The sequence below is a fragment of the Doryrhamphus excisus genome, chromosome 15 (genome assembly GCF_030265055.1).
Source record: "Doryrhamphus excisus isolate RoL2022-K1 chromosome 15, RoL_Dexc_1.0, whole genome shotgun sequence".
In the NCBI taxonomy this organism is placed as follows: Eukaryota; Metazoa; Chordata; class Actinopteri; order Syngnathiformes; family Syngnathidae; genus Doryrhamphus; species Doryrhamphus excisus.
Window position 1 is genome coordinate 5,767,333 of NC_080480.1, and position 14,612 is coordinate 5,781,944.

At 46.5% G+C, this 14,612-nt stretch overlaps 2 protein-coding genes across 4 annotated transcripts in view; both read right to left on the reverse strand.

The window, feature by feature from the left end:
* The window catches only part of LOC131103392 (adenylate cyclase type 9-like), a 48,649-nt gene extending 47,958 nt beyond the window's left edge, over positions 1-691 (reverse strand). The window contains exons 1-2 of one of the 2 annotated variants that reach the window (XM_058049657.1): positions 566-691; positions 165-358 (exon numbers count right to left, since the gene is read on the reverse strand). The gene's annotated coding sequence lies outside the window, so the exon portion shown is untranslated. The remainder of the gene's footprint in view (positions 1-164; positions 359-565) is intronic. The other variant, XM_058049658.1, reaches the window with a different exon arrangement.
* Positions 692-3,652: 2,961 nt separating this feature from the next.
* srl (sarcalumenin) lies at positions 3,653-14,546 on the reverse strand. Of its 2 annotated transcripts, XM_058048784.1 has the most exons (7): positions 14,166-14,546; positions 12,706-12,819; positions 8,199-8,294; positions 7,300-7,395; positions 6,265-6,381; positions 4,713-4,946; positions 3,653-4,642 (listed from the first exon to the last, which is right to left on the reverse strand). In XM_058048784.1, the coding sequence occupies exons 2-7, from the start codon at positions 12,788-12,790 to the stop codon at positions 3,831-3,833; spliced, it is 1,440 nt and encodes a 479-aa protein (XP_057904767.1). In that variant the 5' UTR covers positions 12,791-12,819; positions 14,166-14,546; the 3' UTR covers positions 3,653-3,830. The 2 variants fall into 2 exon arrangements, with proteins under 2 accessions (XP_057904767.1, XP_057904768.1); XM_058048785.1 differs by lacking the exon at positions 12,706-12,819 and having other exon boundaries at positions 14,166-14,544.
* Between the last annotated feature and the right edge of the window lie 66 nt (positions 14,547-14,612).

A 14,612-nucleotide genomic window follows, 5' to 3' on the forward strand; every position in this document is an offset into this window, starting at 1 on the left:
GATGACACAAAAAAAACCTCTAGAGAGAGAATCTAATTTAATGAACAAATCTCCACCTCTACTCTTTTAGAGCCCCTCCCTTCCACACCACAGTCCCACAGGTCAGAACAGCAACAAGGCTGCCTTCATCCATTAATTGAATTGGAAAAGGATGTTATTCATACCTGCAGTCCAACATGAATGGAGGAACGGGGAGGCTTGCAATGCTCAAACCTTCAAATCAGATCCATCCTGCATCCTCTTCCACTGCGAGATGGGATTGTTTTCTGCCGCCGCTTTCCGCCCACATCTTCCCCGTCCTGCCAGCACCTTCGTGAGACATTGTGTGAGCTTCCCCGGCAAAAGCATCTTCAGTCTACTGATAGGGGTGTGTATGTGTGTGTTGTGTGTGTGTGTGTGAGAGAGAGAGAGAGAGAGAGAGAGAGAGAGAGAGAGAGAGAGAGAGAGAGAGAGAGAGAGAGAGGCATAAGCGTAAAGTACACGCACTACACTTCCGACTATTCCTTTCAAAATAAAGCACATGTGCCGCAAACATACATCGCCAAACTCTCTTATTTCGGCCTACCGTGCCAGTATAAAAGCGTAGAAATCTCGACGCAGCTGAATTAATCCGCTTATCTGTGTCTGGCAACGTTTCCTTTGAAGTTTTCGCCACACATTCCGCCACAACGGAGTCTCAACAATGTTAGCATTAGCATCAAAAGTAGTGACGTCTTCTTCGCGGGTCCTTTTAACAGTTGGAAATGCGCATTACTGACACCCAGAGGCCGTTGGTGGTACTGTACCTTTAACCATTATGTACACACTAAACGCGGTATTGTTTGGTATGACTTCACATTGATTAAATGTAAATGTTGTCAAAAACAACACTGAAATCGTCTAACTGTAGCACTCCGGATATTTACACCCTTCTAAATCCTTCCCCCGAAGCTTCAGACTGACTTTTACTTTGAAAAGCTACCCCACAGCTTGGCCAGTGCAAACTTAACTGCTGTCTGAGATGTGTATGTATGCATGACACACACATTGGGGGAAGACATTAGAGGGAAAAGGGGGGAGTCTAACGACCTTTTATTACGGAGAATAAATGCCATCGATTACATCTCTTAAAGGTACATTATCTCAACTTGGATACAGTAAATGCATCATGACTGTAATGATCAATTAGGAGGAATACATTAATTGATAACCTGTCACTTTAGCTTTAGTTATATTAATACCAGTTAAGACTCTCTCACACCCATGAATGTACCACACACACTAACCAACAACATACCGATCACTCCCAGTCACTGCAAACTGGTGCTGCAATGCAGGTCCAATAAATAAAAGCATGCTTTTAAAAAGAAATGTGAATGGCTGGCACCTCGGGCTATTCAGACTTCAAACAGACTGTGCTAAGCTCGGTGGTGGGAACTGCTATGAAAAATGAAAATGCATCATTTTTGGGGGGTTTAAAGCAGAAAAAGCACCAACTCTAATTAGGCCTGGTCAATTAGAAACCTTTATTGTTGAAGACTCAAACGGGTCTATTTGGGATTTTTATTGTAAAACAAAAAGAAAAACAAATCCAAATCAAATTCACAGGTCAATTAAGATATTCAACAATACCCAAAAAGACACAACACATCATTATTCATTCTTACTTGTTTCAAGGGGCCTTTTTTTTGCACTTTTACACAGCACTCTCTAGGGGACATTTATAAAACTGCAGTGTAAAACTCCTGTGAAACACACAAGAAAATATGAATTAAACAGACTTGGATTGCATTTAGATGTGATGTTTAGTTGGGAAAAGGGGGGGGGCACATGTATTCCCTTTCGTCAATAAAATGCTCATTATCTACTTACCTGCACAATCTTATATTCCTTACACAAAACCAGAAACTCTCTGTCACAAAACAGGAAGTTACTGCGCATGTCAATGCTCGGCGTCTTCTTTCCACAGAGGTCAGGACTCAACTCAGGAGTCTGTGGCCCTTCCACCCTATGGTGCTGGCCTTGCAGCCCCACTTTGGCAAAGGCCTACTTCAATGCCCATTCGGAAGGTCTACACACACACACACACAATCAGATCAATAAATATGTTGATAACATGCAGAGTAAGTGGAAAACAGAGCGTGGTTCCTCACAGTCATTCAGCCAGAAGAAAAACAATCTGGAAAAGCTTATTGATGAAGGAAAACATTACTAATAACACAATGATGCCAGATTGTAAGAAAAAATAATACGTAAGACCAGGATTTCAAAAAGTAAACCCAACCCTGAAAACTCAAGATGAGCGTTGAACCCTGACCTCTGCTTCCATCACATTTGGCAGGCTGTCAACTGGACGGCGAGTTAAGAGTATGGATTCTCAAACTGTGGTACGCAGGCTTTATGGAGTATTCATTCATTCATTTTCTACCGCTTTTCCTCACGAGGGTCGCGGAGGGTGCTGGAGCCTATCCCAGCTGTCTTCAGGCGAGAGGCGGGGTACACTCTGGACTGGTCGCCAGCCAATCACAGGGCACATATAGACAAACAACCATTCACACTCACATTCATACCTATGGACAATTTGGAGTCGCCAATTAACCTAGCATGTTTTTGGAATGTGGGAGGAAACCGGAGTACCCGGAGAAAACCCACGCATGCACAGGGAGAACATGCAAACTCCACACAGAGATGGCCGAGGGTGGAATTGAACCCTGGTCTCCTAGCTGTGAGGTCTGCGCGCTAACCACTAGACCGCCATGCCGCCCCCAACGTAAGATTCACTGAAATTCATATATGCAAATATATGCTTTTTCCTCATGAGGGTCGCAGGGGTGCTGGAGCCTATCCCAGCTGTCATCGGGCGAGAGGCGGGGTACACCCTGGACTGGTCGCCAGCCAATCACAGGGCACATATAGACAAACAACCATTCACACTCACATTCATACCTATGGACAATTTGGAGGAAACCGGAGTACCCGGAAAAAACCCACGCATGCACGGGGAGAACATGCAAACTCCACACAGAGATGGCCGAGGGTGGAATTGAACCCTGGTCTCCTAGCTGTGAGGTCTATGCGCTAACCACTAGACCGCCGTGCAAATTCAAATGATTCAGGTTTAGCTTCATACGCCTGTATGACCTGTCGTCATAATGTGGCTAAGCAAAAGTAGCAAAAACAATAATACTTGCAGAGTAATAACTTTTTGATAAAAGTTTGAGAATCCGTTCTCTAGAACATGCAAGGTAAAATGTGATTGGGTGGGCAGCTAAACCTGCATGCGGTACCAAAAACGCCAAATATTTGTTTGTGAGGTGGTTTCTTGGTGCACTAGAACATGCAAGATGAGCTGTGGTCAGGATTTGGAAGTCACCCCAAACACAGGCGTGTATAGCACCCACAGAAGACACATTTCAAAGCGTCTGGAATCAAACCTGCTGTAACACAAATTTGCAACACCTGTTTCCACGTCCCATTTTATTCACATACAAGGGAGCTGGTATTGGATTGATTTGCAATCTGTTTTTTTTTTTTTTTTTCCACATCAGTACCCCCCCATCCCCGATCCCCGAAGCCCAGAATCCCATGCACTGTCCTCTGCGTCAAATAGAGCAGAGTATTTGAACAAAACTAATCAGCACTTGTTTCCTTAAGCTGCCTTTATCACACAACAGCCCGCCCCCTCCCGCTGTCCGTCTCACCCCCACAGTCCCTAAATGCATCTTCTGAGGAAAATAAAACGCTAATATCCTTTTTTTTCCCCCTCAACAATCACAGGCTCTTCTTCTGGCAACTTTTTTCTTCACCTTCTTCCTCCGTCGTCTTCCTTCCTCCCCGCTCAAGTTACCTCCTCAGTTCTTTCGGTAACGGTTTTTGGGTTTCTCCCCGCAGCCGGTGACCTCACAAGAAGAAAGTCCGGGCTGTTTACCCGAGTTGATGCTGCTCAGGAGAGCGGGCAACTCGTTGGTGATGGCTTTCTCGATCTTATCCAGCAGGCAGCCTCCGATGTAGGAGCATTGGGACGAAAGGGGTTTGAAGTTGGTGATCGGGTTGATCCCGAAGAAGTCGCGGTATGCGTCGCGGTTAGGCAGGTCGAACTTGCTGACGTTGGTCTTGGCCAGGATGGATTTGAATATGTAGAACTTGTCCGGGTCGTCCACGATCTCCTTGAAGACGAGCTCCGGGTCGCTGAAGAAGCTCATCTTGTCCTTAAAGGTCTGGACGTAGCGGTCCACCAGGAGGCCGTGGATGCGAACGCGGATGCCGTGCTGGCGGATGAAGGCGATTTTGTTCTCCATGCGGTTCTCAATCACCTGGTTGAGATCCTCCAGGAGGGAGATCTCCTCCCGCTTGAAGAGCTCGCGGCTGGTGTCGGGAGCGTAGTCGTAGGGCCAGAAAGAGCTGACGTAGACGCGGGGGGGCTCCGTCACGTTGATGAGCGGCGCCAAGCTCCAGAAAAGAGCTCCGTAGACTCGCATCAGGTCCTGGGTGGCCAGGTTGTCGGCCTTGTTGAGGATGATGCGGATCTGGGACTCGCGGCCCTTGAGTTGACGGAACAGCATCTCAAGCTCCAGTCCCACGTCCAGCTTGGTGGGGTCGAACACCACAAAGATCAGATCGGCGCGGTCGATGAACCACTGACAGACATCGTTGAAGGGGTACCCTGGACGAAGGACAGGAAGGGTGTCACCGATGACTCCACCAACGCACCACGTCCCGAACACCGGCTTTACCTCTCTCCTGCTGCTTGCGGTTCTCTATGATTCCGGGCGTGTCCACGAAGGTCACACGTTCCAGCAGCTTGTGCGGCATCTCAATTCCGATCAACTTTTCCAGGAAGTTTTGCCCAAATTTCTCCAGGGGGGAGAATGACCGAGAGCTGTCTGCCGCCATCACGATGCCCTCCACGGAGCGGATCTTCTCCCCGTGCATGATGACGGTGAACTCAGAGGTAGTAGGCTCAGCTCCTGCAGACGAACGACCATGAGCGCATTTGTCTTGGATTGTAGTTGATGAATGAACTCAGGGGCTGCACAGTGGTCTAGTGGTTAGCGCGCAGACCTCACAGCTAGGAGACCCAGGTTCAATACCACCCTCGGTCATCTCTGTGTGGAGTTTGCATGTTCTCCCCGTGCATGCATGCATTCATTCATTTTCTACCGCTTATGCTCACGAGGCTTGCGGGGGGTGCTGGAGCCTATCCCAGCTGTCTTCAGTCGAGAGGCGGGGTACACCCTGGACTGGTGGCCAGCCAATCACAGGGCACATATAGACAAACAACCATTCACACTCACATTCATACCTATGGACAATTTGGAGTCGCCAATTAACCTAGCATGTTTTTGGAATGTGGGAGGAAAGCGGAGTACCCGGAGAAAACCCACAGAGATGGCCGAGGGTGGAATTGAACTTGGGTCTCCTAGCTGTGTAGCCTGCGCGCTAACCGCTCGTCCGGCGTGCAGCCTGGTTTAAGTTACATTCATTAATTCATTTTCCAATGCTTATCCTCACCAGTGTCGCTGGAGCCTATCCCAGCTGTCTTCGGGCAAGAGGCGGGGTACACCCTGGACTGGTGGCCAGCCAATCACAGGGCACATATAGACAAACAATCATTCACACTCACATTCATACCTATGGACAATTTGGAGTCGTCAATTAACCTAGCATGTTTTTGGAATGTGGGAGTCCGCGGAGAAAACCCACACATGCATGGGGAGAACATGCAAACTGATGGTTGAGGGTGGAATTGAACCCTGGTCTCCTAGCTGTGAGGTCTGCGTGCTAACCACTTGACCACCATCAAAATGTCGTGTTGCTGCTGGATGTTCATACATACATTTTGGGGCTGCTGCTGCGACAGTGGCAAAACATATATTTTTAGACTAGTTTACACTCCACACAATAATAAGGTAGCAACTCCAGGGTAATTTACAGTTACCAATCTTCATCTCTAGTTATCTATTTCATCTCCAAATTTTTCTCCCTTCTTTTCTCCAAGTGCAGCCCTCTCCGGGTACTCCGGATTCCAAAAACATGCTAGGTTAATTGGCGACTCCAAATTGTCCATAGGTATGAATGTGAGTGTGAATGGTTGTTTGTCTATATGTGCCCTGTGATTGGCTGGCCACCAGTCCAGGGTGTACCCCGCCTCTTGCCCGAAGACAGCTGGGATAGGCTCCAGCACTCGTGAGGATAAGCGGTAGAAAATGAATGACTGAATGAATGAATGAACTGAGCAACAATACCTTATATATAATATATCTAATATATAATACAATACAATACCTGTGTAGAGCTGATAGGGGCTGTCGCTCAAGCCCAGGAGGTAATTAATCATGGAGGACTTTCCTACGCTCCACGGTCCCAGGAACAGCACCATGGGCTTGGATGTGATTTCGCCATCTGTGGGAAAATCATACACTGCAGATTAGATTCAAATCTTGACTGTGGACGTCTGGAGTTCAGTCAAAACATGTTTATAAATATAATAATAGACAATATTGAAGCACGAGAGTACAGTTTCTATGGTTATATTGTACATATAAAGTCATCAAGGCGCCACATTGGGTCGGGCCGGCTCTGCTGTACACCCAGGAGTGCACAGCTACAATGCAAGCAGTGCTTTTTTAGCAGCGTTACGAGACGGGTGTAATGTTGATATGTTTGGAAAGGCCACAGGTTGTGTAAGTTGAGCTCCCCCCCGAATGAAATCAGCCAAAGATGAGCAACACATGTTGTGATGCTGCACTCCTCCAAACCCATTCATACTTCAGCTGGAAGCCACAAGTGCACATGCAACCCCCCTCCCGCACATTTTGCTACTATTGGCCGCAACATTAGGTACACCTGTGCAAGGTTTTCAGTGACAGCGTCGTCAGATCGTGTTGTGTTTGAGAATGATTAAGACGTGTACCTATTGTTGTGGCCCACTAAGTGGGGTGGCAAGGAAGGGGCGGTGCCATGCACAGCTAAGCCCCACCCACACCCACCTGTGGCTGCGTCCCCCAGGGTTCGTCCAGGGTAGGCTGTTAGATGAGGGGTTGGGAGAGTGAGGAGAGCACGGTGAGGGAGGGAGTATGGATGGGTGGGAGATCCTGGCTGGAATATTCTTCCCGTGGTTGGAATTACTCAAAGATATGTGCTCAACTTCAAGGGTTAACGTAGAGCAAAAAGGCATTTATGAATAGAAACTTGTCAAATGGAAGGTTGGTAAGTGGAATGAAAATGGATGTAAATATGAAAACGTACATAAGAAGGTGTAAAATGTGCTCCAACCCAAAGCAAACAGAGCTACGGCCGACCCCCAAGCCTCAGCACTACCTGAGATCTCGTGCTGCCTCAGCTCGTTGTACTTGTAGGCCTGCTCCATGGGCTTGATGGAGCCGTGGTAGATCTTCCGTAACCTCTGTAGAGCCGCTGCGGAACAAAGACGTGTGCGATAATGTCAACATAAGAAACAAGCAGCAAATAAGTTTATTTATATAACAAAAGAGCCAAGGCAATGTAGCATAACACTCTATGCATTTGCATGCAATGTCTGTGTGTATTTATATTGTGGGCTATACTGTATATTGTTAATGATATTTTGTAATATGTGTAATACGGTGGGTGAGTGGTTTTCATGTTGGCCACACAGAGTTGGAATCTCCACTTGGGCTTCTCTGTTCATCCCATGCATGCATGGATTTTCTCCGCATACTCTGCTTTCCTCCCACGTTCCAAAAACATGCATGCTAGCTTAATTGGTCAGCTGGGATAGACTCCAACATACCACTGCTACGCTAGCGAGGACAAGCGCCATAGAAAATGTATAGATGGAGTGTTTTTTTGCAGGGTGAGATCTCAGTTTTAAGTCCATATTCTTGTTTTTTGTCCCAAAATGTTTCCGTTTTGTGCGGTCCGTGTATTTTGCTCCAAAATGGCGCCCGCAGCACATCACGTGTCAAGTACAGCCAGATTTCATCTTTGCTGCGTGATCCAAGACGGCGGCATAAACAAACCGGACTGTATCCTGGACAATAAACAAGCAGGCCAATGCAAGCCAAGGCATTTGCAATTTGGATGTTAACCAAAAAGCATGCTAACCGAGGCGGACGTTAACCAAGGTACTGCTTTTTCTGTATGAATGGTAAAATAATGCAGGAAAAGTGAGAGCAACAGCACCATCTCCTGGCAGCCCTGTTTTTGGATCACTTTTTGGATCACTTGGATCACTTTACCTGCATAGTCTGCTGCTTTCTCCTCGGTGGCGAAGCGCAGCGTCTCCTCGATGTGAGATCTGTCTCGGAGGACGGCGGTGAATTCTTCTTCTTCCTCTGCAGGGGACAGTCACAGACACACATCAGGCTGTTTCAATACATCTTTTCATGTGACGGCGTGTATGACATAACAACCAGAAGGGTTTGTAATATTTTCTGCTTTGTGATTCAGTCCGAGCGACATCCCGACTGAGAGGACCCGTGCTGTCGCGTCCAGCTTTGAGGGCTATCGGATGACTTAGATCCCAGCTGTTAGTGCACTCAGCGCTTTATATAGAAGGCAAGCCCTGAAAATAAACAGACATTTGTTTGGCATCACAATGGGCTTTGGAGATAAGAGATGAGAAGCAACCACGGCCAATCATCTGGTCTTTTCTCCTCTGCTTTTAGCCGCCAATCACAGACCTGTCAGTGCCCAGGTTTGTCCCGCCTGACAAACGTGTTCGGGGGTGGAGCTGTGTGTGTATGCTTGGGGAGGTGTAGCGTGGGGGGGGGGACTGGGAGATCCCCTAATAGAGTTGTGAACACGTTTCCACCATATTTACAGCACCATTGTTAAGATAATACAGCAGCATTTGGATTGGAGAGCAAAAGGTGTCCCTATAATTTTTAGGGAATGTGTATATTTTAGCTAAAAGTTACCCCCCCCCCCCCAAAAAAAAAAACAATTAAACCAGTATTTGGTTTATTTGGGAACCAGTATTCTCCAGTATATGGTCCATGATCCTAGTCAGGATAAGCAGCATAGACAATGGAATGATGGATCTCAGTTAAAAGGTATATTTGAAATATATTATATATCATCCTTAACGTTGACAAAAAAATGAATGGAGTCATCTCAAAATATTTGTGAATATGCATTATTCACTCAGAAACTGTCTCGGGGATGAACCATTTAAGCAGCAGGATCACAAACTTGCATCAGAAGGAAAAGCTTTCATCGCAAACAGCGTGTGGTCGCTGGTTGAGGAAGGACGCGGCACCGCTGATTCTCCCTGAGTCAAGCTGCTAAAAATACGCCGGGGTTATATTTCTCTCAACACGGCGTGAGAACAAGAGAAACCAGAGCCAGGGACCAGAACACAAGGAAAGAATGACTGCTAAAGCCATGTACTTAAAGACAATACAGCACACGAGCGACACCTTCAGTTTGGAGGTGTGGAGTGTGCCATGCGGTCCACTTTACCAATGGAGGGGGGCCGGGCTCTAATTCGCCATGGCACAGCACATGTTGGAATTCATGTTTGCTGTCCGTGAACCTCAGCTCCCCCCCCATGTCGGCAGCACTCGTGCAGCCTCAGACCACTGCGCTTGACTAAAGACAAGACACAGTGAACACACCTCGCTAACACCTTCCGGTCTACTCAGTGGGCGGCTCCACAAAGCCCCACAGACACAAAATTAACCCTGCAGGACCCAAGTGTCCCGGAGACCACGTGTTCGCCATGTGCTCCTGCTGAAGCCGTTGCCACACAACCACGCCTCCGTTTAGGGGGAAACATTCTATCGGGTATTGGTACATCCGAACGGAATGTTGTTATGCAAACATAATGCAGGGATAAAGGCCATCATTTTACGAGCATTCCATCACGGAATTAGCGTATATAACATTTACAGGCGTGCACACAAACACAACACTATGTTTATACAATGCAATCATTCAAATCATGGGCCTGATTCAGTCCTCAGCAGTATTTATCAAGCTAACAGGCAATGCAAAGTAAGACTACATCGCTGCTCTGCTTCTTTTTCCTGGTTTGCTATTTGTTGCTTGGTGAATTTCATCAGGTAAAAAGGATCATTAGCATCACACAAGTGTAGTTCTATACGTCAGTTTTGAAATTGAATTCCTCACATCTACGACGTGGCGTAACATAAAGAAGGTAGGAGTCTGCAGGTCTTTCTAAAAGGGAGAGTGTGCCAGAAAGAGCGCTGGCACAGGCTGGTTGGCGGATGGTAACAGGTGGCACGGCCCGTGGAGCTCCCCTATAGGTCAGAAATAGACCCACAATGGGTCAAAAGACGGACACAGGAGCTGGGAAGGGTGGAGGGTGGGGGGTATGGGGGTGTTCCTATTTTAAATGTTCTGACTCACCGACACGTCTGCTAAATATGCAGTAAATATCACATTCACTTATACTCCATGTTAGACACGCTGAGGGGGGTCCTCCGAGGGCAAAGACGCTGAGGTGTTGACGTGATGTCCGTGCGCTAACAGAGGACACGGGCTGTCCTTGCTAACGACGGACGCCCGCGTCTTTACGCTGCTATTTCTGCACCCTCATGCTAACTTGCTAGCTACGGCGTCACCAAAAAATGCCCATCTTGAAGAGTGACGCCCCGTGTGGTGAGCGGCGTCATTACAAGACAAGAAAAACCCAGAGGGGGGTCACCCCCCCGCCACACACACGCTACTGCGGTCACAGGGATGTCCCGCACACGCCACATTGCACTAGAGGGGATCACATAGAGCTTCGGCACCTTTCTTTTTCCATTCTCGTTACGTAATGAAACCGATTGTTGGCGTGACGCGCTTCATAAACGCTCTCGAAAGCAACTGGTCTCTGGTTCCATTCCTTGCCACCACTGAACAACCTCGGTATGATGGAAACTTTACCATACTAACCTATATTTACACATTTTGCAGCATGGTCGTAAGGCGGCCCCTTTGTTGCTAGGCAGAGTTGACAGGGCTCAAGCATCAGCGCCCCACAAGTAGCTACGGGAACACGGAAAGGCCAAGAGCAACTTAAAAGTACTACTACTGTATTAAATCACACCAATCTAGCTCATTTTCGGCCATTTGTATAGAGCTGTGGCCTCCTCTAGAGCAGCAATACACCATAAACCGCACATAAAGCTTTCTAGATCTTCCATAATCTGCACCCATTCCAACTGGATTTCCAAAATTGCTCTGTTTTCATTGATTCCACCTATGGTCTGCCTCCGTTCACGCCTGCTATACTGTGATTGGCCCCACTCAGCTTGTCCCCGGGCACGCCCATATCAGGAAAGTCCAGCTAACTGTGACATCACAATGACCCGGCATTCAGAGCCATTTTTCAGGGCTCACTTCCAAAGGCGCAACCCTCACGATCGGGAACGTTGGCATCATTTAACACCACAATACAACATTTTAACTAATGTATTATTTTCATAATTGAATTGATTTGGTCTATATGTGCCCTGTGATTGGCTGGTGACCAGTCCAGGGTGTACTCCACCTCTTGCCCCAAGACAGCTGGGATAGGCTCCAGCACCCCCCGGGACCCTCGGTAGAAAATGAATGAATGAATGAATGAATTTATTTGACTAAAAGCTGCGACCAGTCCAGGGTGTACCCCGCCTCTCGCCTGAAGACAGCTGGGATAGGCTCCAGCATACCTGTGACCCAAGTGAGGATAAGAAAATGGATGCATGACTGTTGTATGTTAGAGTAAAGCGCTTGTGTTCCAACATCCTGCAGGTCTACGATCCCGCCCTCTTCCTGCTTAGCACACGGAAGCCACGCCCACCACAGCTTGTATTTTTGTATTGATCAGTTATTGTTTCAAGAAATTATTTATGACACCATTGAAAAAATATGTAGTCTGCTTTATATTAAATTTTTTTTTAGACATTTAGACATTATTGTGATTTTATCTAGTTCCAGCTCCCCCATCGTTAGATCAGGATTAGCGATAGATTATTCTTCATTTGTTCTTATGAATCATTTCAACATGTATCCATCATTTCGTGAATTCCATTGCTATGTATTTTGTTGTCAGGAATTGTGGGGTGGCTGGGTCACCTGCACAGCCGCACGGCGCTGAAGGAAGGCCCCTCCCGCTTGGAGAATGCATGTCCCTACAAGGCCAAGGGCTGGGAATAAATTGCGATTGTGACAGCAGCTGCGCGGCGTACGGAAAGGCGAGCGCTGAGGCCGGGAGGAGGAACTGCAGTGTTGGGTTACAGGAGCGCCTTCCAATCTTAGACACCTGACGGCAGCCCGGAATAAAATGGCCTGGCGGGCGACGACGGGCTGCCCAGCTCAACGCCATCCCAAGGGCGGACAAGGGTGACACGCGCAAGGGTACGTCGCCCCGGTGCGGGTCCCTGTCCTATTTGGGAGTGTGTTGGGCTGGTGGAGATATTCCACTCCGACAGGATGTCATCTTGAGAAGCAGCCGTAATCCCCAACATATCATCGTATCGCCTAATTCGCCTCCATTTCTCACACCAGCTCACTTTTTAAAAATAACACACCACTCCAGTTTCATTATGAACTGATTTGAGTGGCGGGGGCAATGATAGGACCACTTAAGCCACTGGTGTCTCCATGACAAGACTGTTCCATCTGGAAGCTTCCATATCCAATCAAAGCATATAAAAGCAGGCCTTCACATCACCATCATCAACGCACATTTCAACCACAAAAAACACCAGCAACAAGTGTGTGTGTGTGTGTGTGTGTGTTGTTGGTCCTTACCTGCTGTGGCCTGCAAAAGCAGCAGGGAGACAAAACAGCAGATGGAGACGGTACCCTTCATGATGGCTGCCAGGAGACCTCTCATAGTGGTACCCGCTATATATACCCAGGCGGCTAGAAGGTTAAAGGGCAGACGGGGAGAGGAGGCGGGACTTCAGAGTGCCAGCTGGTGTGTGTGTGTGTTGTTGTAGGTGTCATTGCATGCCTACGTGGACCAGCAGCTGACGCGTAGAGGTCACAGCGCACGCCTCCACCACCAACATCAGCTTATTAGTACAACTTAAAAGTATTTTCATAGCAAGGAATATTACTCTGGACATGAATACACCATGCAAGAAGGAAGTCCTCAAGTAAGTACACTTCAGGGAAAAACTTGCATTCCACTACTAAATATCAGAACGATGTATGAGAAAATAAGTCATCAACAGAAAGTTGGTGTTTTATGAGATTTATGTTGGAATTGTACAACATTTGAAGCACAATGTGAGGATGTGCTATATCAATATGCCACTTTTCTATGTAAAATGCTACTATATTAGTGTCAGGTTGAATATGGACGTTACATTGTGTGTGTGTACGACGGAGAGGGGGTACGTGTGAGACACGTGGACCCCCTAGTCAACCCAAAATCCCTGACACAGCTCACAGAAGGCGGATTAGCTTTCTATCAGCCAGTGGCAGACACACATTGTAATCTCTGCACTCCTCAAGGAATCAACATCTCCACTGCAAATAATACTGCGCTTTCTCACCACTGCATGTCCCCCATGCACTGCTCGCTCGTCCAAAAAACATTTAGCACCTCCACCTTGGCTAGAATAAAACGCTGAATTTAAAAAAAATCAAAACATTAAGTCAGAATTATTGTCATTTGAAGAGAAAACCAACCACCAAATTATATGTTGTTATATATATATGTTATTTCACCAGAAAAGTGGAAATTGTAGGAATTTTACAAGAAAAAGTAGGAACTTTAGAAAAAAAAAGAAGTAGTAATAGTCAGTAGTAACATTTAACATTTAACATTTAAAAGTCATAAGCCTATCCTAAGAGTTTAGGATTTATGTTTTCATAGCTGTAATGTTCTGGAAATAAGTCATTTTACGACAGTAAATGAAAAGAAAGCTGTCATTTGACCAGAAGTCAGAATATTTGTAGTATTAACATCACCGGAAGTAGATCTTTTTATTATCTTTTTTATCAGGAAAGCTACTATCCTATTCCAAATCGGGATTGTTTACATTTGACAAGCTGGAATCTCTAATTTCACTTGAAAAAAAATCACAATATTTCAAACCATCTCACAAAAAACAAACTTTGAATCCAAAATTAATAATTATTTATCAATTAACAACGTCATTTCTTTCATGGGCTACACACCCCTGCTAATGGCTAGTTTATGATATGAAAAAAGGAAGCTTAAAAGCACTTTAATTCGGCCCAAAACATATTTGACTTACTTTTTGAAGACAAGGCACATCTTTAAGGAGACTTTGGCGACCTTGGTGTCTTCCATTGCTCGTCTCTTCCAACGAATGCAACTCTTTGGGGCATTAGCTTAGCCAAAAACAAACTGTTAGCCACTTGGCTACGTTAGCCGCCGTGGCCGTCAGCGTCTAAAACTCATCATACTCCCGTCAAGTGTTGTTCTTTAAATGCCGTATTATTTTAACGTTCTACCGCCGCCGGATACTATTCCTTGCATCTGTTAGCAGTTAGATTCCACGCGGCAGACATTTTTGTTTTGAAGGAAGTGGGGAGGACTGCCAAAGACGTTAGCTAGGTCAAGACAATACGCCGTACCAAAAGATGGCGGGCTGGGATAGTGATGGCGATTTCTAACGAAAAAAAAGATGGGTTGCGGGTCTATTCATTGTGTATGTAATAAGTGTGATAACATGACGATA

Coding starts and splice junctions, on each gene's coding strand:
- srl (XM_058048784.1), bottom strand. CDS start 12,790: ATGAGAGGTCTCCTGGCAGCCATCATGAAGGGTACCGTCTCCATCTGC. Junction 8,295..12,705: donor GCTTTTGCAGGCCACAGCAG/GTAAGGACCAAC, acceptor TGTCCCCTGCAG/AGGAAGAAGAAGAATTCACC. Junction 4,643..4,712: donor CCGCAAGCAGCAGGAGAGAG/GTAAAGCCGGTG, acceptor TCCTTCGTCCAG/GGTACCCCTTCAACGATGTC.